Source organism: Pteropus vampyrus, unplaced genomic scaffold, assembly GCF_000151845.1.
Source record: "Pteropus vampyrus isolate Shadow unplaced genomic scaffold, Pvam_2.0 Scaffold490, whole genome shotgun sequence".
Taxonomy (NCBI): Eukaryota; Metazoa; Chordata; class Mammalia; order Chiroptera; family Pteropodidae; genus Pteropus; species Pteropus vampyrus.
This window is the reverse complement of record NW_011889271.1, coordinates 226,287-250,745: the sequence shown is the minus strand read 5'-3', so window position 1 is coordinate 250,745 and position 24,459 is coordinate 226,287. Positions and strand designations below refer to the sequence as shown.

General features: G+C 53.4%; 2 protein-coding genes across 13 annotated transcripts in view; one reads left to right on the top strand and one right to left on the bottom strand.

The window, feature by feature from the left end:
- Window positions 1-16,710, top strand: part of POU2F2 (POU class 2 homeobox 2) — a 35,578-nt gene extending 18,868 nt beyond the window's left edge. For 3 of the 12 annotated variants that reach the window (XM_011382813.1, XM_023524740.1, XM_023524741.1), the window contains 10 exons: window positions 5,204-5,309; window positions 5,396-5,487; window positions 7,319-7,480; window positions 7,648-7,789; window positions 7,878-8,026; window positions 8,112-8,288; window positions 9,496-9,562; window positions 10,689-10,890; window positions 11,021-11,094; window positions 11,353-11,834. In XM_011382813.1, the coding sequence (XP_011381115.1) occupies window positions 5,204-5,309; window positions 5,396-5,487; window positions 7,319-7,480; window positions 7,648-7,789; window positions 7,878-8,026; window positions 8,112-8,288; window positions 9,496-9,562; window positions 10,689-10,890; window positions 11,021-11,094; window positions 11,353-11,681 (1,500 nt within the window). In that variant the 3' untranslated portion in view covers window positions 11,682-11,834. Of the gene's footprint in view, window positions 1-5,203; window positions 5,310-5,395; window positions 5,488-7,318; window positions 7,481-7,647; window positions 7,790-7,877; window positions 8,027-8,111; window positions 8,289-9,495; window positions 10,108-10,688; window positions 10,895-11,020; window positions 11,095-11,352 lie in introns of those variants that run through there. The other 9 variants (XM_011382814.1, XM_023524742.1, XM_023524745.1 and 6 more) reach the window with 7 other exon arrangements.
- Window positions 16,711-19,878: 3,168 nt separating this feature from the next.
- ZNF574 (zinc finger protein 574) lies at window positions 19,879-24,440 on the bottom strand. The gene is made up of 2 exons (XM_011382811.2): window positions 23,096-24,440; window positions 19,879-22,858 (listed from the first exon to the last, which is right to left on the bottom strand). The coding sequence occupies exon 2, from the start codon at window positions 22,836-22,838 to the stop codon at window positions 20,139-20,141; it is 2,700 nt and encodes an 899-aa protein (XP_011381113.1). The 5' UTR covers window positions 22,839-22,858; window positions 23,096-24,440; the 3' UTR covers window positions 19,879-20,138.
- Window positions 24,441-24,459: the final 19 nt, after the last annotated feature.

Below are 24,459 nucleotides of genomic sequence, written 5' to 3'. Positions count from 1 at the left end.
CTGCCCTTTCTCTAACTTCTCTACCATCTGACTCGGTGGTAATGCGCCCCCAAGTGGCTTTAGATTGCACGCTGCCTCTAGATTGTGGAGAAATGGGGCCTCCTACTGGCTAACCCTGGTCCCAAGCCAGCTCGTTGTTCACCCAGAATCTTCTTTTTCATTCTTCAATTTCTTTAGTCAGCAAACATTTAGTACACAGCCCCCATATCCAGGGACCTTTCTACGTAGGGGATACAGTGGAGAATAAGGCATACTAGTCTGTGCCCTCATGGAGCTGGCACCCACTCTTGTTGGGGAGACAGATGGGAAGCCAACGATTGCTATGAAGGAAGGAAAAGAACATAATGGACTAGGAAGCGGAAGGTTCCTTGTCAGAGTGGGTGGCCGGGGGAGGCCTGTCTGAGGAGGGGGCATCTGATAGGGATTTGAGTGATGGGGAGGGGCTGGTCATGTGTAGATCCAGAAGGCGAGGAAGGTGCAAAGCAACAACACATGCAAAGGCCCTGAGCGGAGACTTCTTCCTGGGTTTAGTCACAGGAAGGAGACCAGTATGGCTGGAGCAGAGTTAGAGAGTGAGAGGGTCGTGGGCGGTGAGGAAGGAGCAGCAAGCAGGGGTCATGCAGGGCCACACAGGGAGTCGGAGTGTGTGACACTACGATGAAACCCCGTGGAGGCTTTCTGGTTCAATTAATACTTTAGAACAAGAGCCTGGATTTCACAGACCACCCCTCGAGGGATCTGTGGACAGAACTCAGGGGGGCCCATGAACTCGGATGGGAAAACAATTACATCTCAATTATTACTGTCCTTTAACCAAGAACAATGTATTTCCTTCTATCATGAGTACAGGCAACAGACCATCAGCGGCACTTGGACCTTGTCATTAATGGAATGCACAGCTCTCTCCATATTCTATAGAGTTGTTGCGGGCCTCTCAAAATATCATTTTCACTCATCATTGCTTTGAGGTTACAGTAGTCATCAGACCTATTGCTTGATCTTAAATGATAATGCACTAATTAAAGCCCATAGATTACTATTATCACAATTCAAAATACATTTGATGGCTATATTTCAATATAATTGATTTCACTAGCAATCCTATATATTTTATTTTATGCATTTTTAAATTCTGAGACGGCGCAGTAGATATTGTGAGACACCAAAGAATTCAGGGTACAAAAAAGCTTGGAACTTCGAGTGAGACTTGCAGATGGATTAAATGGATGAGAGAGAGAAAGGGGAGGAGGGAACCAAGGCTGACCCCCAAATCTCCCGTCTGAGTAATGGTGGATGGGACTGTGGTTAAGTTTTTATTTGGACTCCTCGCCATGAGACCCCACTGCAAATTGGGATTCATCATCTCCGTCCTTTTCCACTCCCTGCTGATTTAGAAAGAAATCTGCAGACACCTGTCTTTTAGGCTTTTGGGAAGAAAGGGTAATTTTCACTGAGTGTCAAGCTCAGAGAAGATAGGCATTAACAAATATTTTAATCAACAAGCTAAGGGTTACAGGAAATCAGAAAAATATTAGTAATGAGACTTTATTTCTGGTCTTACTTGATTCAGTGGGCGTCGAATGGGGCTCACCAGGCCCTAATAAGTGTTAGCGATGCAAGAAGAATGAGACTTGGCCTCTGCCTTTTAGAATTTTATTCAGCAGAGGAAGAATATATGTAAGCAAAGGCAATGCATTGTGAGATATGCAGCATGAAGCAAGGCAGGTAGTTTTGTGGGGCCTGAGGTTTATACAATTTGCAGGGCCTTTTAGAGAAAAAGAAAACAAAATTATGAGACCAAATTAGTCATGGAGTCTTTGAAGGGTCCCTTGTAAGTGGTGAGGGGTTGTCCTGAAACCCAAGCTTCACTCACTTCAGGATTGGTCCACGTGTGGATGGGAGGTGGCCATACAAGTTGTATTGGCAGGTGGGTAGGGGTCGTGAAGGGGAAGTCAGATTGGACATGGTTTTCCAGGATAGAGGCTTAGGGCTTTAAACCCCTTAAGCTGCATTCTTAGATGACTAACAGCAAGACTGAGAGGAGTGAGAGGCCAGGAGCGTCGGGTATTCTGTCCACTTTCCAAAGCACGTGGAGAAAGCAGAGGACTTTGCAGGTAGACGTGGAACAGCCTTGAAATGTCACAAGACCAGTGGTTGAAAAAGCAGGGATGCTGGGCAGAAGTAACTGTTCACCTGGGTGGGTGGGTGTGGAACACCTGGATATTTATTTCTTTGTTTGGACTAGGTAAATGTTCAAAATTCAAGAGGTATGGAGGGCTTATGGTGTTGCCAGTTTCTGGTATGGTTTTCGAGGTCTAATCCATACATACCCAAGCAGATACTTAGGTAGAATTTTTTCAAAACACAAACAGTAGCACATCATCCTATTGTTCTGCCTCTTGAGCTTTCCATTCAGGCCATCTTGGAGGTTGTTCCATATGGGGACACAAAGAGCATCCTTGTTTTTCATGACTACATAATATCCCATCATGAAGATCCACCCGAATGCCCTCTCCTGCCCTCTCCTGCCCTCTCCTGCCACACACTCAGCTTGTTTTCACTCTTCCGCTAAAACACTGCTTGCTGCTGGGAGTCTCCTTCTAGAGAGGTTATTTCATGCAAGTGTAGGTATATCCCTAAGATAAATTCCTAGGAGTGGAATGGCTGAGTCAGAAGGTGTGTGTATTTGTAATTTTGATAGACGTCACCAAATTAGCCTGTCACCGGCAATGTGCAAGGATGTTTCCCCACTCACTCTAACATGGCGTGTTATCTTTGTCGATCTGATAGGTAAAAATATTATCTCAGTGCGGTTATAGCTGTGTTTTTCTTATTGTGAGTGAATCTGAACATTTTTTCATTCAGAGCTGTTTGTATTTCCTTTGCTGGACGGTTGCCAGATCTATCTGTTGGCCAGTTTACTCTTGGGTCATTAGGTTTTTTTCTTATTGATTTTGAATTGCTCTTCATGTATTAGAGAACCGAGCTCTTTGTGTCACGTTGCTTATATTCCCCCCAGTGGTACACTTCCTGGGACATTAAATCGGTTTCTGGAATAATTAATAGCATTGACAGGGATTGAGGGGCATGTGTCATCTCTCGCACCAATTCCCCAGAAGAAAGCAAATATTGTAACTGTAATTAATATAACTTGCAACTCTACATAAAAGTTGCTAATTATGACGCATCAGTCTTAGTTCATTCGATAAATATATGTGGAACACTTTTTGGGGGCCAGATGCTGTTCTACGTGCTGAGATTACAGCGGTGACCAAACAGTCTTGATCACGCTGTCGTGGAGCTGACGTACCATGAGGGAGACACACCACTGAAGAGTAAACAGAGAGAGATACCTTTTGGTAGTGATAAGTCTTATGAAGGAGGCGAAATAGAGGTGACAGAGGGAGGTGTCGTGGCGGGCTGGTTTGGATTAGGTAGGTGGTCAAGGAGGGCATCTCTAAAGAGATGACTTTGTGCTAGGACCTGAGTGACAAGGAGGGCCCAGGCAGGAGTGTAAGAACTAGAACTGCCTGGCAGAGCGAACAGCATGTGTAAAGGCCCCGAGGTAGGAAGTCGTGGTCAGGAAGACTAACAAAGGCCTCAGTACAAGGGACCTTAGAAGCCAGGTGAGGAGTTAAATTGTAGTGGTTTGGGCTATAAGAGACCATGGTGCGGGAGGGGGGGAGAGAGAGAGAGAAAGAGAGAGAGAGAAATATGTTCAGACTTAGAAATAAAGAGAACCATATAACGAACTGTATGTATCTTCACCCAGCTCAATAGATAGCAACATTTTGCCAATCCTTTTTCCTCTATACTCCTACTTTTTTGGTGGAGGGGCTGGATTTTTTCTTTCCCTGCCTCATTTCCCCTTTTTAAAAATCTTTTCACTGAAGCATGAGAAACACCAAAAAGTGAGTGCACAAATCCTAAGTATGTGATACTCACTCACAAACTGAGCATGCCCATTTAACTGGCCCCCAGATCTAGAAACTAAGTCTGGTAGCCCCCTGGAATCCCTTCTAGTCTCTACCTCCCAACTTCTAACGTGCAAATGGAACATAAAAGGTAGCAAACAGGATGTTCTCTATCATGACCAACTTCATTCACTTATCATTACGTTTGGGAAGTTTATGCTGCTCTGCGTCATTGTAGGTTGTAGACTGATCACTAGAGCATTCCATGAATCACAATTTATTATTTATCTACCCATTCACTTGTTTATGGGTGCTCGGGCTCTCTTCAGGTTTTGGCTATTGTAAATGGTTCTGCCGTGAACACGCTAGCCCATGTCTGTTGGTGAACATACACACGCACTCGTGGCAGCTTACCCAGGTGTGGGATCAGCTTTAGTAAATAGTGCTTGTATTCATTTGCTAGAGCTGCCATAATGAAGAACCAGAGATTGGGTGTCTTAAATGACAGAAATTTATTATCTCATAGTTCTGGAGGCTACAAGTCCAAAATCAAGGCTTTGGCAGGGCTGGTCCTCCTGAGGGCTGAGCGAGAGGGAAGGATCTGTTCCAGATCTCTCCTTGGCTTGTGACGGACGGCCTGCTCCTCCCGTGTCTCTTCACTTCGTCTTCCCTCTGTGCGTGTCTGTGTCCAAATTTCCCCTTTTTGTACGGATACCAGTCATGGTGGATTAGCCAACCCCCACCCCCCCAACCCCGTGCCCTCATTTTAACTTGATCATCTGCAAAGATCCTGTCTTCAAGTCAGGTCACACTGTGGGGGCCCGGGGTGGGGATTCCAACATACCCTTTCTGCGGGGAACACAGTTCAACCCATTACATTGCCATAGAGTTTCCCAAAATGCTTGCACAGTCCCCTCGCTCACTCGCTGTGGGCTGGAGCACCTCAGAGCTCATTCGGGACATGATAGCGTTTGCCTTGGGAGTGTTTTACAAAGAGGGAAGACTTGGTCGGATTTACATTTTTAAACAATTCTATTTGTTCCGTGGGAATGTAAGACAAGGCAAATATTTCATCAAGAAAGAAGAGGTAAATAAAGAGTGAGCCCTCTTGGACAGCCCGGGTAGGACGCTCCAGAAGCCTCCGGGCGCCCTTAGCTCAGGAATGCCGTCCAGAAACAGGTGCTCCGTCCCTCACTACCCAGTGCCAGGCCACCTGTGCAGCACCCCCCGGGGCTTAGGTGAGGCAGAGGGACTCAGGCTGTCTTTCTGTCCATCCTCCTTCCTGGCAGGACATACAGCAGCTCCTCCAGCTCCAGCAGCTGGTGCTTGTGCCGGGTCACCACCTCCAGCCACCTGCTCAGTTCCTGCTGCCACAGGCCCAGCAGAGTCAGCCAGGTAAGGTCCCATCCTGATGGCCTCCCGGCTGCCACTACAGAACTCCCCCTCCCCCTCACCCCGCGTGTTCCCCATTGTCTCCCCAGGCCTGCTACCGACGCCAAATCTATTCCAGCTACCTCAGCAAACCCAGGGAGCTCTTCTGACCTCCCAGCCCCGGGCCGGGCTGCCCACACAGGTGAGTGTCCACCGAGTATGCCATGCTGGATTGTCAGCAGGGCCTGCGGAAGGCTGGCTGGAGAAGGGTGGAGTCGGGGTTGGGGCGTCTCCTCTTCATTTGGCCCACCTCACAGCCGCAGGGGGCAGGAGAGGAGTCTGGAGACCTGAGGCCCAGCTCTGCCCTGTCACTAGTTTGCTGTGGAACCTCAGGCAGGCCACTCTGGATGAGCTTCTTCCTCTGTAGAACCAGGGGAGTCAGCTAGACCAGCGGTTCTTAACCCTTTCAGGCACGTGGATGCCTTTGAGAATGTGATGGAAGATTTGGGTCTGACCCCACTACCCCAAAAGGCACCTGTGCACAAACAGAAGATATTTTGGGAGTCGAAAGTCGTTAGGTTTGAGTGCCTTGGGTCTCCTCTGGGACTCCAAAGGGAAGGCTCTCCAAGGAGGGTTCTGCTGGGTCCTGATTCACACCTTCTTCCCAGGCCAGATACTGCAAACAGGACGGGGGGGCGGGAGGGGGGGACAGATGTGTTTTATTCAGCCCAAACGGTATTTTAAAAATTGAATTCGTTGACAACAAAATTCCCAGAAAACGCCAAATTCCCAATTTCTCTTGACAAACCGGAAGCTCTGGCAAAGCCGGATCTGCATCCACATGGCTTGGTGGCAATGGGCAGCTGGCTGCTGGCTGGAGCAGGGATCCCTCTGGCAAGGTGTGAGCTCTCCAGGGCGCCTCAGCCTGGCCCCCATGGCCCCTCTAGGTTTGCTGCCTGGCTTCTAGACTTTTCAGAATAATCTTTCACAATCCTTTATGGATTTCGAAGATCCCTCCTACCTATGTTTTTTAACAGCCCTTTCAAAATGTATATGAACTATTTAGAAAACCTGAGAAGTTGAGAGACTAATGGAGGGCTTAGCTGCAATTCTGAAATCCAAAAATGCCCGGAAACTCAAGTTCTTTTACTGTGGGCACCAGAAGTCACCTGGCTGCAAAAGCTGCCTTGGTCTGATAGGAGGCAGCGTGTGACTTTTCTTTATCCTCCTTGTGTGATTTGGACTTTGCTGAGAGCTTTTAATGTTTGTTCATTTACGGGGTGATGCCTCGACCCTGGTGGTGGTGGTGGGGGTGTCAAATCATCTATCATATATGCCCCCTGTAGGCTTTCCAAAATCTGAAAAATTTCTGAATTCCAAAAACTTCTGGCCCCATGGTTTTGGATGATGAATCAGGGACCTGCGTGGCTAGCATCCCTGCATCCGCCACCTATTTCAGGTCTTTTATTTTTAGGGAAATGAAGCATTCCAGAGAGAGCTGTTTCTTCTTTGTAAATCCCCCCAGTCGCCCTTCTCATCTATTATTTTGAAATACTTTTACTTTATTTGCAACCTACCATTTTTAACCAAGTTCTCCGACAATCCCACGGGGTGGGCAGAGTGGGTGTGATTGTTTCTATCCTGCAGAGGGGGAAACTGAGGCCCAGGGAGGTTGAGAGGCTTGCCAGAGTCACCCAGCAATTTCGGTAGTGGTGTCAGCCCTTGATCTCACCGGAGAGGAGGATTCAGCCGCGGCCCCTAGCTCCAGAGAAAGAGCCCTTGGTGCAGGAGGCCGGGGCTCCTTCTGGAAGCGCGCAGGCTGGAAGGGAATGTGCAGAATCCCAGTAGTGAGAGGCCCCACGTAGGGCGGCAGAGTAATCTTGATGGGGACTGACTGGGGCCTCCTGAGGGCAGGCGGAGTCTCCAGGAAGAGGCTGGGCAGCAGGAAGGGAGGGAGAGTGGGCTGCTCAGCCATTGCTGAGCCCCATCCTGGTCCTGCGTCCTGCATCCTGCCCACCTGCCCGCCCCACCAGGCCGTGACCCGCCCCACGCTGCCCGACCCGCACCTCTCGCACCCGCAGCCCCCCAAATGCTTGGAGCCACCATCCCACCCCGAGGAGCCCAGCGACCTGGAAGAGCTGGAGCAGTTCGCCCGCACCTTCAAGCAGCGCCGTATCAAGCTGGGCTTCACGCAGGTCTGGGGCCAGCAGCGGAAAGGGTGGAGGACGGAGGGGTGTAGAGGGGACGGAGGGGTGTGGGAAGACCCAGCTCTGGAGAGGACAGAGCTGGCTAGTGGGCGGGGCGAGCCAGAACCCAAAGGTCCCACCCTGACCGCCGCCCGCTCCCCCGCTCCCTGGCCCAGGGTGACGTTGGCCTGGCCATGGGCAAGCTCTACGGCAACGACTTCAGCCAGACGACCATCTCCCGCTTCGAGGCCCTCAATCTGAGCTTCAAGAACATGTGCAAACTCAAGCCCCTCCTGGAGAAGTGGCTCAATGACGCAGGTGGGACTGGGCTGGGGCTCCCGGGCAGACGGCGGGTGGCGGGCCACGGGAGGTGCCCTCTCATGCCCCCGTCTCCTCTTGGGCACAGAGACTATGTCTGTGGACTCCAGCCTGCCCAGCCCCAACCAGCTGAGCAGCCCCAATCTGGGTTTCGACGGGCTCCCCGGCCGGAGACGCAAGAAGAGGACCAGCATTGAGACAAACGTCCGCTTCGCCTTAGAGAAGAGTTTTCTAGCGGTGAGCCCTCCTTCCGCCGCCCCGCCCCTGGGCTCGGAGGATGGACGTGGCGAGGGGGCCCAGCTAACCAGCCTTGTGCCCGCAGAACCAGAAGCCTACCTCAGAGGAGATCCTGCTAATCGCAGAGCAGCTGCACATGGAGAAGGAAGTGATCCGCGTCTGGTTCTGCAACCGGCGCCAGAAGGAGAAACGCATCAACCCCTGCAGCGCGGCCCCCATGCTTCCCAGCCCCGGGAAGCCCGCCAGCTACAGCCCCCATCTGGTACCAGAGCCCTTCCAGGGGTGGGAGCAGAGTTTCGTCACCTCCCTCTCCCCTCAACAGGCACCTTGTGTGTGGCACGATCTACCTGTTTGTCCACAGTGCCTAGAACAGAGGCAGAGAGAGTCACCCTTGGAGACAGGTTGTCACATGGGTGGAGCATTGTCACACAAGGACACAGTTAACAGGGAACCATGGCCTTATGTCAGGGATACAGGCACCCACAAACACACCAACATAGCCAAACAGGGTTGTCACAGGATGTAGTCACACAGGGATGGATACTGGGTAGGGATGTAGGCACCCTCCACACACAGGTTCACAGCCACAGACACAGGCAGGGACATCATGACACCCTTGGGTGTGCATTCAGGTCCACGGCCACACAGACCCGCTCAGGCTCAGACACACCAGGACATCCCTTTGTTCTGTCTAGTGTGGAAAGGGCTGTGACACTATAGAGAGGAACCAGGGGCCCAGAGGAGCCCTCCCCACCCCACCCCCACCGCTGCCAAGATGTGGAGGAAGGAGGCACCATCTAAGCTGAGTCATAAAGGACAAAAGTTAGCTAGCTACATAAGGACAGGCGAAGGGACCGGGGTGCACCAGGCCTAGAGGCCAGAGTGTGTCAAGCCCTATTTGAGGAACTCCATACAGTTCAGTGCGGCTGGAGCCAGAATGTATATGAATGAGTGCGGGGGTGGGGCGGGCTGGGGACAGATACTCAAATTACATGCTGAGGAGTTTGAACTTGAACTTGTGCAGTGAGGAGCTAAGGGGGAATTTTGAGCCAGGGAGAGACAGAGTCACATTAGAGTGAGGTTTTCTGGCGCTGATGGGAGGATAAGACTGATGGCAGGGAAGCCAAGGAGGAGGCTGGTGGACGTTCCCAGAAAATCAAACCATTTGACATCCCAACGCTCTCACACAGACACACAGCTTTTCCTCATTCTCCTCCCCCCACCTCACACTCACACTTCGGACCTGCAACTAGATAATGTCAGAGAGGGGAGCCCCTCGATTGGGAAGTATTCGCTCCTGCTGGTGGCTGAGGATCACCTAGGGCGCATGTGAAGAAGGATGTAGTGGAAAGCACCTGGCACAATATAAACAGAGTCTTGCACCCAGAGTCCCCCTCACCTGTCCTGGGGGTCATACCCACAGGGAGCAGCACGGGGGTCCAACCATGCCTTCTCTCCTCTCTCCCCAGGTCACACCCCAAGGGGGTGCCGGGACCTTGCCGCTGTCCCAAGCCTCCAGCAGTCTGAGCACAACAGGTCCGGGAGAGCAGAAGATGGTGGGGGTTCGGGGTGGAGAACACAGTGCAGGCCTCAGCCCGAATGTCTCAAGTGGCTCGGGTTACCCGTGCGCCTCAAGACTGAGCCGGGGGGTGCAGGGCCGGGCGGGGGAGGCACAGGGGAAAGGGCCGCCTCACCCCTCCTGGCCAGAGCCGCTCGCTTTCATCTTTTCCACCGTTTCCCATGAGAAGAGTGTGGAGGTGCCGAGAGGCGATGATGGACTTAGGTTGTGTTCCTGGTATTTGTAAACCGCGAACTCCAGAAGTAACTTACTTTTCTAGGCCTCAGTTTTTATAAGATTATTGAGAACATAATACATTCAGAGGTGACATACATGCATATGTACATACAAGTGTGACACACGCGCACACACACACACACACACATTCTTTTGTACAAAGCCCTCTTTTCTCCCTTCCCGGGATGGAGCGTGTTTAACACCATATGTAAGAATAATGTAAAACCAACACCATATCACCCCTCTCCAGGTTAAGAAGTGGAGGTTTATAAAGCAGTAATGGTGTGCCTGGCACTGTTTAAACACTTTATAAGGAATATTGACTCATTTAATCCTCATGCGTATTTCATGAGGCGAGTTCTGTTATGATCCTCATTTTCCAGATGAGGAAACTGAAGGCCCTCCAAGGGCGCAGCTGGGACGTGACAGAGCCAGGAATTGCTGCTCTGGCTGTCAGGCCTGCGTAGGCTCTGAGACCTCTCACCCTGCCAATTCCTGAGCCCATCGTTGTGCATGCGCAGCCGCAGCCTCCCGCCTGGCCCCTAGAGGGAGCCATAGCGCTTTGTCCCCAGTTCTTGTCCGTATGAAAGGAGTAGAGTATGTGTTGGGGGGTGAGGTCCAGGACAGGGTGCATGGAGTGCTAGCACACACTGGGCACAGGGCACAGGCTCAGTGGGTGAAAGCTGCTCTTACTGCGATGGCAGTGATTGTGTCACTGTGACAGAGACACAGAGAAATGGCGCTGGGAAGAGGGCAGGAGACCTGAGTCGGCTCAGGCTGGGTAGGGAGAAGGCAGGAGCCGACCTCGGGTTCCTGGCAGGGGGGCGTGCGGAAGCTGAAATCTCCCTCTCTGTGTCTCTCTGGCAGTTACTACCTTATCCTCAGCTGTGGGGACGCTCCACCCCAGCCGGACAGTCGGAGGGGGTGGGGGCGGGGGCGGGGCTGCGCCCCCCCTCAATTCCATCCCCTCTGTCACTCCCCCACCCCCGGCTACCACCAACAGCACAAATCCCAGCCCTCAAGGCAGCCACTCGGCTATCGGCTTGTCGGGCCTGAACCCCAGCGCGGGGTAAGTGGGCAGCTGCAGGTGGGAGGCTGTGGGAGAAGCCAGTCGCTGCTGCTTCCAGGGTGGGGAGCTGAGCCCCAGTTCTGCCAGCGGGTCTCCGCTCCTGCTAATGCCTCTGCTTTGCCTCTTGCAGAAGCACAATGGTGGGGTTGAGCTCCGGGCTGAGTCCAGCCCTCATGAGCAACAACCCTTTGGCCACTATCCAAGGTGCGTGCTGCCTCATGTCACTCCCATCGTCACTAGCCCTGTCCCCCAGGGGCCATAAGCCCCCCACCCACCCATTGCTGCTCCAGCCATGCCATCCTGCCCCTGCTCACTGCATCGCTTGCCTCTTCTTACCCATCTCCCCTTTGGGGAAGGTGTGAGGGTTGCTGATGGGGGTCAGTGGGGCCAATGGGAAGACAGGGCTCTGTGGGCAGGATGCTGGAAGGCACCTGCAGCCCAGCCTCTCTCTCTCCCTGCCAGCCCTGGCCTCTGGTGGAACCCTGCCCCTTACCAGCCTTGACAGCAGTGGGAACCTGGTGCTGGGGGCAGCTGGTGCCGCCCCGGGAAGCCCTGGCCTGGTGACCTCGCCACTCTTCTTGAACCATGCTGGGCTGCCCCTGCTCAGTGCCCCGCCTGGCGTGGGCCTGGTCTCGGCAGCTGCTGCAGCTGTGGCAGCCTCCATCTCCAGCAAGTCTCCTGGCCTCTCCTCGTCCTCCTCCTCCTCGTCCTCCTCCTCCACTTGCAGCGAGGCCGCAGCACAGACCCCTGGAGGCCCAGGGGGGCCGGAGGCAGGGTCCAAGCCCGAGTGAGGGCCCGCCACGCCTCCCCTCCTACCCCTCTGCCCCCACCTCGGTCCTTCGCCTGGAAGAGGGCAAGGAGGCCAGCGGTGGGGGTGCAGAGGGTCCTCGGAGAAGGAGTGACAAGGGAGAAAGACCAAAAAAACTAACCAACCAAAAAAAAAAGAAGAAAGGAAACCAACAAAAAAGAAAACCAAAAATAATCACAACAGAAACCAGCTGCCCCAAAGAAACCAGAGGTGAAAAACAAACAAAAAACCAAAAACAGACAAAAAATCCCCTGCAAAACCAAAAACCAGTTGCAAACCAGACCTCAGTGTGCTCACCCTCATGGCTACGACACCAAATAAGAACTCCCTGCCAGGGGCCGAGAAGCCTCACAGGGCGGACCTCACCGAGCCCCTGGCTGTGGGGCCAACCCCCAACTTTGCCTCCCCCACCGGGAGCCAGAGAAGGAAAAAGAGAATGTGCCAGCCTCCTAGCCCCAGCCCCCAGCCCTGGGCCAGCGAAGACGAGGCACAGCCTGGGGCAGAGGGGTGGGCTTAGAACCACCCAGCAAATGTTCTTTTCCAGAAGGTGAAAGAGAAAGGGCCTGAACAACCTACACCAAATATTCAGTAGCTTCATCCAAAGGATGTACAGAATTTTTAGTGTTGAGCTCAATGGAATGTGTCCCTACCATGCGTCCCCCTCTCCCCTGGCCTCCAGCTCACCCCACCAGGGCGGGGGGTCTTGCTTTAACCTCCTTCCTCTCCCAGCCAGGGGAGAGTGCAGGGGAAGGCCTAGAATGACTTTCCACCCCTGTACCTCCCCTTTTCCTTTGAAGGGTGGGCTAGGCCATTTTGCCAAGTTCTATCTCATACGTCCCCCCTCTGCCCGTCATCCTCCGCTCTGGGATCTCCCCCTCCCCAGCCCATGGGAAGGTGGAAGTTCCAGGTAAGAGGGGATGAGGTGAGGGCTTTCAAGTTGTCTTTTTTTCCATCCTTGTCTGTCAGTTTCCCTGAAAAAAAAAATTCATATTCCAGTGCCTATCCGTGGGAATCCTTCACGTTCTTTGACATTGTCCAGAAACCAAAAAGAGAACTCACCTCACTCCCCGCACCCCCATGCCCCTCTGATACTGGCAGATGCCTCTTCCTCTCCCCCACACACATGCATACACACACGCACCCCAGAGTGGTGGGGTTCCTCGAGGTGGCGTCCCCCATCAGGGTCCGTGTGGCGGGGACAGTGCCATGACCTGTGGTCCCCATCTGAGAGGGCACTGTGGTGGCCACTGCTCCCACGAGACCTCCCTCAAGTCTTGGCTGGACCCTGCGTAAGCTCAGCCCTGGACATATCTCAAGGACGAACAGAGGAGAGACGGCGCTGGAGCCACTTTGCCCTCCTGCTACTGTGGAGGCCAACAAAGTTTTGAACCAAAAACAAAAACAAAAAACCAAACAAACAATAAATTAAAACTAGAAAAAAAGAATTTATATATATATATATATATATTTAAGGGAAAGAAGATGAGGACTCTTCGAGAATAAGGAGGAGCCGCGAGGTGGAACCAAGCCTGGCGCCAGTGGTCCAGGCCCTTGGTCCCCGAGGCGGATGGAAGGACTGATGCTTCTTTCTCTTCACAAATACCTCATGGACGTCGTCTTCGGGAAAGCCGGAGGGGGGCGGCTGGGGCAGGGCCTGTCCCTCAGCCAGGGCCGATGGAAGCCGGTGGGCAGGGCTGAGAGAGGGTGTCAGGGACTGGGGCGAAGAGCCCCCCATTCCCTGCCCTCCCAATCAACTGAAAAAGCTTTAAAAAAAAAAAAAACAGGAAAGAAGGTAAAAAGAATGGACGAAGGAAAACTAACAGACTTTCGGGTGGTTTGATTCCTCTGATTTCCTTTTCTGTTCTCTTCCGTCCGTCTGCTCTCCTCTCGTCTCCTTTCTTTGCTCACCTCTCTGTCTCTCCCTCTTCCTTCATTCTTCCCTCACTTCTATCTCATCTTTTCTGTGTCTCTCCTCAAACCAAAGTGTCGCTGTGAAGGACGTGAGCCATGGAAGTCAGAGTGGCCCCCGCCCCTCGCTGGGCAGAGCGGAGCAGAGGGAGGGGAGAGCCCGGGAGGGCAGTGCTGCTGGACACTCCCAGGAGAGGCAGACAGAGCCTCGGACGGACGCCACCCTGGGCCTCAGCGTTCTTTTTCTCTCGTCCTCCCCTTCTCCCACCCGGGAAATGAAACTTTTAGGCTGGGCCACGGAGGCAGCAGAGACTCAGCTGTTGCGGAGGTCTGGGGTGCCTTGTCTGGGCCGCCCCTCCCACCCTGGCACCCGCAATGGGGCCTGGCATGCCATCGACCAGTCTTCGCCGGAATGTAAGCATCTCCGCTGAACCGACTCCCTGCCCTCACCCTACCTCTGAGTTTGTCCATTTTTATTTCCCGAAGAGAAGAGACTGTCAAGAGGGCCTGGGCCCCAGCCCAGGGGTGGAGAGGGGGCTAAGGGCTCCTGAACAGACAGGAAGGACATTCGAGCAGAGCAAAGTGAAAGGAATTACAACCAAAAACCCCTCCGAGAAGACAGGCAGCATGGAAGGCATGGTGGAGATGACTCGAACAAAAACTATGATTCTAGACCAAAAAAAAAAAAAAAAAAGAAAAAAAGAAAAAAAAAGGAAAAAAATCCAGGACTCACCACCACCCACTTCATCCTGCTTCCTCCCCATCAAGTCCTGCCACCTGGGACCTCTCCCCCACCCCAGTGTGGGGGGCATGGGGCAGAGAACAGAGGAGGAAGCAGGGGGCAGGGATGGGGCCTGACACTGGTGGAGGGACCCCCGTGCAGCCGGGGGGTGGTGGGGACCTTCCCCATCCAACCCCCATAACTGGGAAAAGAAAAACAAGAATAAAAGAAAATTCCTGGGAGGGGGAAAAAAATAACCAAATCCCAAGCTTTAACTACAGCTGTGAAACCAAATATTGGGAAGGGGGTGGGAGGGAGGGAGGGGCAAGTGTGCCCCAGGTCTCCCCCCTGGGCCCCCTCCCCTGAGGACTCGAGATAAGGCACCAAATACCTCATAGAACTTTAATGTTAAAAAAGGAAACCAAATATCGTTGGCTGGGGGCCAGCCAGGGCAAGGGGCTGGGGGGCAGGAGGGAGCCAGGGTTGGGAAGGTGATGGGGGAATTCATGCCCCCACCCCCTCTTGCCCCTTCCACTCCAGTCCCCCGTCTCGACTCCAGGAAACAAAACTATCTCATCGTTTTTATTTTGTGGTCTGTATAGAGCCTGTGTCCGTGTGTCTGTGTGTGAGCGAGAGAGTTGTGGAGGTTAGGGAATGTTATGTTGGGGCTGGGGAGGGAACCCCAGGCCAGGCTCTAGACAAGGTTTGAGGTGGGGGGCCAGGGGCCTGGGCTAAAGAGAGGAAGATGACTGAGTTGGAGAAACGGGGAGCCCTCTGAATTTCTCTTCTCCACAACCTGGACCTCCTGCTTGAGGGAGGGACAAAGACGGGGTCTACCGTAACGGTGGCCCTTTTAATTGTGCCAAAAAAAAAAAAAAAAATGCCAGTAACTTCAGCACCTCTCTCTGTTATCTTCTGGGAGGGAGGGGCTGGGGTGTAAGTGGGGGTGGGTGGAGACGGGGAACCCAGGCCCCTGTTAGTTGGGGCTAAGGACAGGAGGAAGGGGAAGGATGAAGTTTCTTACGTATCTCTTCCCTGGGGAGTGTCAAGAGGGGGTCTCTGAGCCCCTTACGTTGAGAAGATGGGGTAAGGGACCAGCCACATGGGGGGTGACCTTCTAACCTGACTCGATTTTCCTCACCCACCCAAATCCCAGGGTACCTCTCTCCCCTTAGCCCAGGGTAGAGGGAACTGAGTGAGAGAGAGAGAGTGAGACAGACTGAGCAAGATTGAGACACGCGGGCCCCCACTGGCCTCTGAGTGGGAAAGGCAAGTGCGAGAGATAAAGGCCTCCAAGAGAAAAAAGAAACAAACCAAAGATTTAACCATTAAAAAAATAAAACCCACAGACAACTCCGCTACCTTTTTATACGTTGGAAAAAAAGTGAAAAAAATTTAAAAATAAAAATTAAAAAAAAATACACAAAAACTCCAAGCCGCCTTTCCTTCGTGCGGTTTGAACTTTGACCTCAGCAGTCTCCAAAGCAAGATGACGATGACAAAGGCGAAACAAAAAAAAAGAAAAAATAATGTATATTTTTAAGTATTTGTCCTTGAAATGTTAGCTCCTTGTTAAACACAAAAAGGAGAGAAAAATCCAGAGAGAAGTGTTGCTGGGACGGAGACAACTATTTACTACGTCTGTGACCCCTCCCTCTGCCTCCCCTTCCTCACTCCTCTCCTCCATCCCTGCTACCCCTCCCCCAGCCCATCCTTCAAGCCCAGGGGCTCAGTATTTATTTATTTATATAATTGCAGGGTGACTGGGGGCCTCTCAACAACATGTCGAGAGGACCTTTGGATAATAGGGTGGGGAAGGAACGAGGAGTCTTTGGGGAAAAGCTGGGGCCTGATCTTTGATCAACTCCTCTCTGCTGACTTCTTCCTGGCTTCTCATCCCACTGCTGCCACCGTCACCTCCCAAATCCAAGGCTGAGCTAGGGCAAGGTGACCACCCGCCAGGTAAAGATCTGATCGGCTCAGACGTTGGGGTGAGTGTCTCCCACCTACTCATTTGAATGACCAGGTTGGAATGGGGATGGGAGGAGGTGACAAGTAGTGGGCAAGGGAGACCAAGAAGTAGCCTTCAGTAATTTTAATTCAGTAGGCCCTGGAGACCTGCCTTTCCTCCATTCTCACCAAGTTAGCCCCCTTTCAGTTCTGTCTGACTCCTGTGTTGGTAGCCCCTCCTTTCCCACCCCGTACCCCCGTACCCCCTTCCTGTCTCTTCTCGTGGTAGCGGGTTAGCGTTTCAGTGTTCTTAACTCCAATCTGCTTGTTCATTGTACAATGTGCTTCTTTTAAGGCCCCATTTTTGTAACTTGAGTGTGTCATTCATCTGAACAACATCACAAAATAAAAAATTAAAAACTGTACAGAGAAATGCTGCCTGCTCTCCCTTGGTCTCCTCTCTGTCCTGGGAAGCATGATGGGGAAATCATGGTATGGGGTGGGTGTGTGTGTGCTGGGGAGGGGAGGGCTTTACTTCTGTTCCGTGAATGTTCCTTATTCAAAAATAAGGCCTGAGCAGTTTTTTGTTTTTGTTTTTGCCAACCGGAATTCAAATTCCTGAATTCAAACCTCAAGTCTGCCATGTATAGATATGTAACCTTCAATACATGAGCGTTAGTGTCCTCATGTGTAACACAGAGATGACGCTGGCCCTGGGGTTGTAAGAATTAAATGATGATGCAAGTGTTTAGAGCAGATCTCCAGCACACTGTCTTCTATGAGAATCACAAGAAAGCCAGGAAAGCAGTGAGTACTGCCTCACTTCTATCCCCAAAGCGCTAACGAGACCCTTTAAAAAACAAGTCGACTACAAAGTTGTCTGGTGGTACAAGGTACATACACCCCCTCCTTTTCTAGAGCGACATCAACTCATTCATTCAAATTGTTGTGTCCATACTATTTGGCAGGACCAAGTTTCACAGGGCTGATCCCCAGTACCTCACCACTGAAAATGAGAAATGCTGTCACAACTGGGTTTTCACTACTGCCAGGTCTCCTTGTCACTGCTTCATCCTCTGACATATGCCTGGCACTCAGCTGCTGGGATTCTGCAAATTACTGAGGGGTAGAGGAAGGAAAAAGAAGAGTGGGAGGGTTTTGACCATTTAGAAAGACAAAGTATTAGCACTGCATTGCTTGGGCAAGACTGAAAGACAAGTCAGTAGGGCTGGAGGAATGGGATGTTGGGATAAAGGTTCAGAATATTCGAGGGAAGGTCATTTGGCCCAGGCCCTGCCTGTAGGGTGGTGCAGTCAGAACCACTCCCAAGTTCCTTGTCACTCAGGCCATCCTGTGACAAGCACAGATGGCTCACCTGAGAGCATGTGGGAGCTGAACTAGGCATCACCTGTAGCCCTGTGAATGTGCCCACCTGCTCCACATGCCCTCCCTTGTCCGTCATGCCACCTCGGCAAGAACACGTTGGGCATTAGAAGACCACCGTCCTGTCCCCTTGATAATTCTGCTTATGCAGCCTCCATATCCAACCATGAACTGGCAATGCAGGGCTATTCTGAGAGGGGTCTGCATGTCGCCCGCATCAGTGCTGGTGTGTTCCAAATGCAGGTTCCTGGGTCTCAGACATGCCTGCTGGATCCAAACCTCTGGCAGAATTGCCTAACACATAAAGTTCAAGAACCTCTGCCTGTCCAACTCGAATCCCAGCATCTAACAAGGGTTTGATTACTGCCACCATTTTTAGTGCAGTGGCTCAACTGAGGACCAAGGATATCTCAGCAGGCTGATGGTGAACAATGAGTCTTATTCATAAACGTGTTTTGTACATGTAAACTTTTCTCAGGGTGGGAGCCTAAAGTTTTCTTTAGAGGCTCCAAAAAGGAACCACAATAAAGGGTGGTCACGCCACTGTCATAGAGCTGTTCTTCCCTGCTAAAAGCATCTTTATCTTGGGGTCAGCCAGCACCCTTCAGATTTTCTCTATTCCTACCCATTTTCTTAATTCAGCCTCATTTTTACTTGGTCTTGCAAGTGTAAATCCTCCAATCGTTCTAAGCACTGACTTGACAGGACTTTCAGGATGTTGCAGCTCTCCTTGAGAAGAGACACAGTCTGAGAACAAGTCTTTACCTGGTGATTAAGGAGGACTGGCATGCTGGGTTCACTTGGCTCGAGTCCTTTCTGCAGGGTATGAGGTTACTCAAAGATGGTGCCCAAGAGCAACACGCTCTGGTCACAAACTGCTTAACAGGTAACTACGCTTCGTTAGGAGCTGTCAGGATGCCAAATGGGTGAGTGCTGCTTCCGTTTAAAAATGGCTAAATCAAGCATGATGTAGCAAAATCTCTATTAATGGAGTTAGGAGACTGGGTTTCTGGCCTGGCTCCACCACCTGTGTGGCCTTGGTTAGTTAAGTCTCTTCCCTCCCTGAGCCCTTTTTCACCAGACTCACAGGCTAGGCCATCTTTGAGCCCCAGTGGCGAGGGCGACAGGACTACTGAAGGGAGTCCAGAGTATGGTGGAGGCCGAGTGGCATCGTCCGGCCTCCCGTTCTCCTGGTTCCAGGACAATCAGCTTCCCTTTTACCTCCCATTTGCTAGTGTTCCAAATAATTCTCTCCAACAAAAAGACTGGGGTATTCCTGGGGGAGGGAGGGGCTCGTTTTCTTGGGGTGTGGCTCTTAGAAACAAGACCACCATAGCAATTGAGCACTGCTGAGGGTCACATGCTCACCATCTCCGCCCTCAAGTATGTAGAAGGCAGTACGGTGTAAAGCATATGGGTGATTAAACCACATGAAATTAAGCTTAAATTCAAGCTCTGCCCTAACTGGGCTGAACGACCTTGGGCAAGTCATTTTACTGGTTTGATTTTGGATTCCTTCCCTGCAAGATGCTCTCCTCACAGGACCAGTCTGAAGATGATTCCAAAAAATGTAAGAAAATACTTGAGATAAACTAGACATTCAAACGTCGGTCAGCCACCCCAACTACCCGTCTCCCAACAAACATGTTAGCCGAGCCGCAGTTCAACTCTGGATGGGTATCAGAGCACCTCCCCTTATGAGGCTTCCTCCCCCGACAGCCCGAACTCAGAATCTTCTCCAACGCCACAGCCGGGTCTGGCTCCAGGAGCCACTCTCCTCTACTGCCCCAGAGATCATGCCTTCTCAACATGCAAGTGCTCTCAGGGATCCATACTGAGAAAACTGGGTGGCCCTGGGGAAACAGCTCACATCAGGTCAGCAAGTAGGGGACAGCGGTGTGAGAATCTAATGGTTTTCCCAAATGTTCCTGCCACCACCAGAAACGGCTTTGGGCTTTTCTACGAAGCTGTGGAGACCTCTGGTGGCCAGAAAGCCATACTGCCTCCATCTAGCACCAGAGTGAAGTCCCTGCTCCCTGGGAGCCATGCCCTTGGACTTCAGGTCCATGTCTTCAATTAAGCAAATATTTACTGAGCTCCCGCTACTTGCCAGGCCCTGTTCTAGACGCTGGGAATGCAGCCATTAGAAGTCAGACCACGTCCCTGGGCTCATGGCTCCCAAATTCCACCCCACACAGCCAGGCCAGCCAAAAGCACATAAATGTCCAACTCAGTCTTTATTGACTGTTTCACTTTGGGGCCACCAGTGCTAACAGGTGGAAGGGTCGGGGGTACCTTTATGCATATCAAGGACCCCAGAGCACTCCCTCAGAAAAGAATAAATCCAGTTACAGAACTTACATAGCGGTTGGGAGAAGTGGAGGAAGGGGCACTGTATGTACAGAGATCTCAGGGGATGTTGGAGGAGGATCTTCAGCAGACAGGACATGGTGCTGCTGAAGGGGGAAATGGGCAGGGTCAGCCACTGATCTGGACCCCCTCAGCCTCGGCCAGAGGGTAGATCTCAATGGTCTCCACCAGGGGCAGCGCCTCCACTGCAGTCTCCATGACGGCCAGGCCGACAGCAGCCTCCGCCTCTGCCAGCTGCTGCCGCACAGCTGCCTGATGCTGCTGCTGGTGGGTCTTGCGGTGCTTCCACAGGTTGGAGAAGGAGCGGTAGCTCTTGCCACAGTCAGGGCAGGAGTAGGGCCGTTCGCCCGTGTGAATGCGGCGGTGTTCTGCCAGGCGCATGGAGATGGCAAAGGCCTTGCCGCACACTTCACAGGCAAAGGGCCGCTCACCTGTGTGCAGGCGCCGGTGGTCCTTCAGGTGGGTACTCTGCCGGAAAGCCTTGCCACAGTCTGGGCAGGGGTACGGCCGCTCACCTGTGTGGATGCGCCGGTGCACCTGCAGCGACGTCTCTGTGCTGAACAGCTTCTTGCACTCGCTGCACTCCAGGCCCCGGCGTCGGGCAGGGGCTGCAGGGGCCGCAGGGGCCGCAGGGGCAGTGCCTGCCAGGGTCGCCGGGGGGGCAACTGGTGTGCGAGGGGCACGTGGGGCCCGAGGGGCTGGGGGCTCCTTGGCCAGGACCTCTCCAGGCCCAGCAGCTGCATGGGCCGCCTCATGCGCCTGCAGCCGAGCAGCGGAGCCCACTTTCTTGCCACAGGTGCCACACTCGAAGCGCCGTGGGCCCTGGGCAGCAGCAGCTGCACAGCGGTGCTCGTGGAGCCGCAGTGAAGAGGGGAAGGCAGCCCCGCAGGATGGGCAGCGGTGGGGCTGGCGCCCGGCATGGGCCACAAGCTGGTGCACCTCTAGCAGCCGGCGCAGCAAGAAGGAGCGGGGACACTCGCGACACTTGTAGGGGTACTCGCCCGTGTGATGGTAGCGATGCATGAGCAGGCGGTAGGGGCGGTGAAAACGCACGCCGCACTCCTGGCAGCGGTAGGGGAAGTGCTGGGCGTGTACCAGGCGGTGCTGCCTCAGTGTGGAGCTCTGTGTGAAAGCCTTGCCACAGTCCCCACACCGGTAGGGCCGCTCCCCGGTGTGTGTGAGCCGGTGGCGGGCCAAGTTGGCAGGCGAGTTGAAGGGCTTAGAGCAGTCTGGGCAGGGGAAGGGCCGTTCACCTGTGTGTGTGCGTAGGTGGTTTCGCACGTGAGACTTCTTCTTGAACATCTTGCCACAGATGCCACACTTATGACGCCGTTCCAGCCGATGCACAAAACGCTGGTGCCGGGTCAGCTGTAATGCCTTGCCAAATTCACGGCTGCACAGGAGGCACCGGTAGGTGCCTGGGGCGGCGGGCTCTGTTGAGCTCTCCTCAGATATGGGGGGCTCTGGGGCCTCCGGCTCTCCGGTCTCTGCCGGATCTGGCTCAGGGAAACCAATGACAGGCTCCTCTGGTGGAACTGGTGTTGTGGGCAGAGGGACGCCCCCGACTCCATGGGTACGCCGGTGATAAAGAAACTTGGTGAGGTTGACAAAGTTCTTTCCACATGGACACGAATGCAGAGGATTCGGGGTGTGCGCTCGCCGGTGGGCCAGGAGGAGGGCCTCTGTGCTGAAGGCCAGGCCACAGTCCACGCAAAGGAAGTGAGACTCACTGCTGTGGTCTCCAAGGTGCTGGTCCAGACTAGAAGGGCTGGGGAAGACACGACTGCACAGGGGGCACTTAAAGATGCCCTCCCGGTGACTCCGCAGGTGCTGCTGTAGCTGATGAGGCGAGAGAAAGAGCTGATCGCAGGCTGAACAAAAGAGCTCCTGGGTGGCTGCCCCGCCGGCCTCTCCACTGTTGGTCCTCCGGGCCTTGCGCCCCCGGCGATCACGCCCAATGGCTTCACCGTTACGCAGCTCGTAACTGTGGTCAGAGGACGGCAGGGGATCAGGCTGTGTCACAGGCACCTCGGCAGGTGACGGAGTCAGGGTCTCCTGCTGCACAGCAGGCTCCTCAGACTCCGGGGCAGGAGCGGGGAAGTGGGTGGCCTGGTGCTCCAAGAAGTCAGCTGGCAGCTGGAAGAGTTGGGAGCACTCAGAGCACTTGTAGAGGAGCAGCTCCACCTCAGTCACCACCTCAGTGGTGGTGGCAGCAGCGGAGGGGACAGCCGCCCCTTCTCCGCCCTCTTCTGCCTTGCGGTATGAGTGCTCCACAGCCACACGGGCCTGGCCCATGGGGGGCCCTAGGACAACTGGGGACCCCAACACAACTGGGGCTGGAGGCTTGGTGGGAGTGGCCCGGAGGTGCGTCTGTCGGTGGTTCAGCCAGAGCTCCTGGCTGGCAAAGAGAGCCTTGCAATCCACACACTCGTAGTGGATGGTGCTGGAACTCAGGGGAGGCGCCTTTGGTGGCGGCTCAGCTGGCACTGCCTCCTGGGGCGCCATCATTTTCAGGTGCAGTTCCTGATGCTCCAGTAGCTGGCTGGGAGAAAGCAGCAACTGCCCACACTCCAGGCACTGGTACTGGCTCTCCTGCACTAGGGTCTGATAGAGGCCCGTGCCAGAAGCTGCCTCTGTGGCCACAGTGACTCCAGGGTCGGCCACACCCACCACCTCAAAGTGCTGCTGCGGCACATGGGAGTTCTGGTGCATGAGCACCTCCTCCAGGGATCCATAGAGCTGGTTACACTCGGAGCAGACAAATCGGTGCTCAATGTACAAGACGGTCTCCTCTGACTCTTCTGTCATGGCAGCAGCAAGGCCCTGGGCTGGGAAAGGGGAGAGGTGGGGACAAATCAGAAGTAAGCCGCTGCTTCCCCAGTCCTTCTCAGGGACAATTCTTTGCCTCTACCATCCTCCCACCTAGATCTATATCCCCAACTTCTTGCTTCCATTTTTCCACTTCCATCCCCCCTCCCTAACAACCCTTCCTCTCCCAAACACACAAGAACACTAAGCACAAAACCTCCAGGCAGTTTCTTCTCATGAACCTAACCAAGTCTCACCTCTGAATCAATCTGCATCAAACTCCACCCACCAGATCCTTGCAACCTGTCCAGTCCCTTCCCTCCATGCCTCACACGTGGCCCAAGGTCCTGCCCATCACAAGGAACTTGGGTCCTCTCCACTCAGACCTTCCTCTACTCACTCCTCTCCTCACCAACCCACTACCCCATTCCTGCTCCCAGGTGCCCAGGGGAGTCCACGCAGGCCCTAACCACCCACTTCCCCCAGCCTTACTCCTCCTCTGATTCCTCCTCCAGGTTCTCGACCTCTTTTCACACGCAGACCACTCAAACTGCCTCAATGCCCTGCCACTGCCAGCACCCTCACATGGTGTAACCCCTCTCCTTTACACACAGCCCCAGCTATCTGCTGCTAACTCTCACTCTCCGGTGTCCAGATTCCTCACATCAAACTATCCCTTCCCTCACTCAACTTTTCTCACATTGGCCTAATCCATCTCCACACAGACTTTTCCCACCTGAACCACTTCCCCATGATTCCCAGGTCCACTTTAAATCAAGGTCCTCTCCCACAACTCTAACCTCATGCCCAGAACACCCAGACCTATCCCCACAAAAACCTAACCCTTTCTTCATACCTAGACCCTTCCCACCCTGAGACCCCCTAACTCGTGTCTCCCGGGTACCCAGATACTCTTCTCATCAGTCCCCTCTTCTCTGCACTGAGACCTCATCTACAACTCTTCCTCACATCTGGACCCTCTCACCAGTTTCCGGACCCAGACCTCCAACTTCTCATCAACTTAATAGCTCATTCTCACTCCAGTGATATCCAGACACCCCTTCCCCCTTCGCAGATCTCTCACCACCCTAACTCCCTCCAGGAAGACCCAATTCCCACTTTTCACTTTGACCTAATTTCCTGTACTTTTCAGAAGTACTACCTCCACCGAACCTATTCTAGGTACACTCAGACATCCTTTTCACATAAGATTTCTTTGCGCAGAGACCCCCATTCACTTTAAGTCCTCTTCATATTAATGTAACCCCATTCTTCGCACCTGGACCTCTCCCTGAGCTCTAAATCTGCCCTCTGGGGATGTCCGTTTCCTAATCTTTTCAAATCAAGACCCATCTCTCTGGCCTAATTCTTTCCAGGCATAACTCGATCTTCTCTTTATCAATTACCTCTTTTCTCACGCCCTAAACCCCTCCCCGGGAACCCAAGTGCCTTCTAACCGTCCACCCCATTTGGGGCCTGGGCTGTCCCACCGCCAAACCCTGTGCTCCGATACCCCCTGGAGCCTTGGAGACCCTCCTGGGGGCAGCTCTAACGCCTCCCTTTCCACCCAGGTCCCTTCCAGCCCCCAGCCCGAGCCCCGCCCCTCCTCACTCAGCCCTTC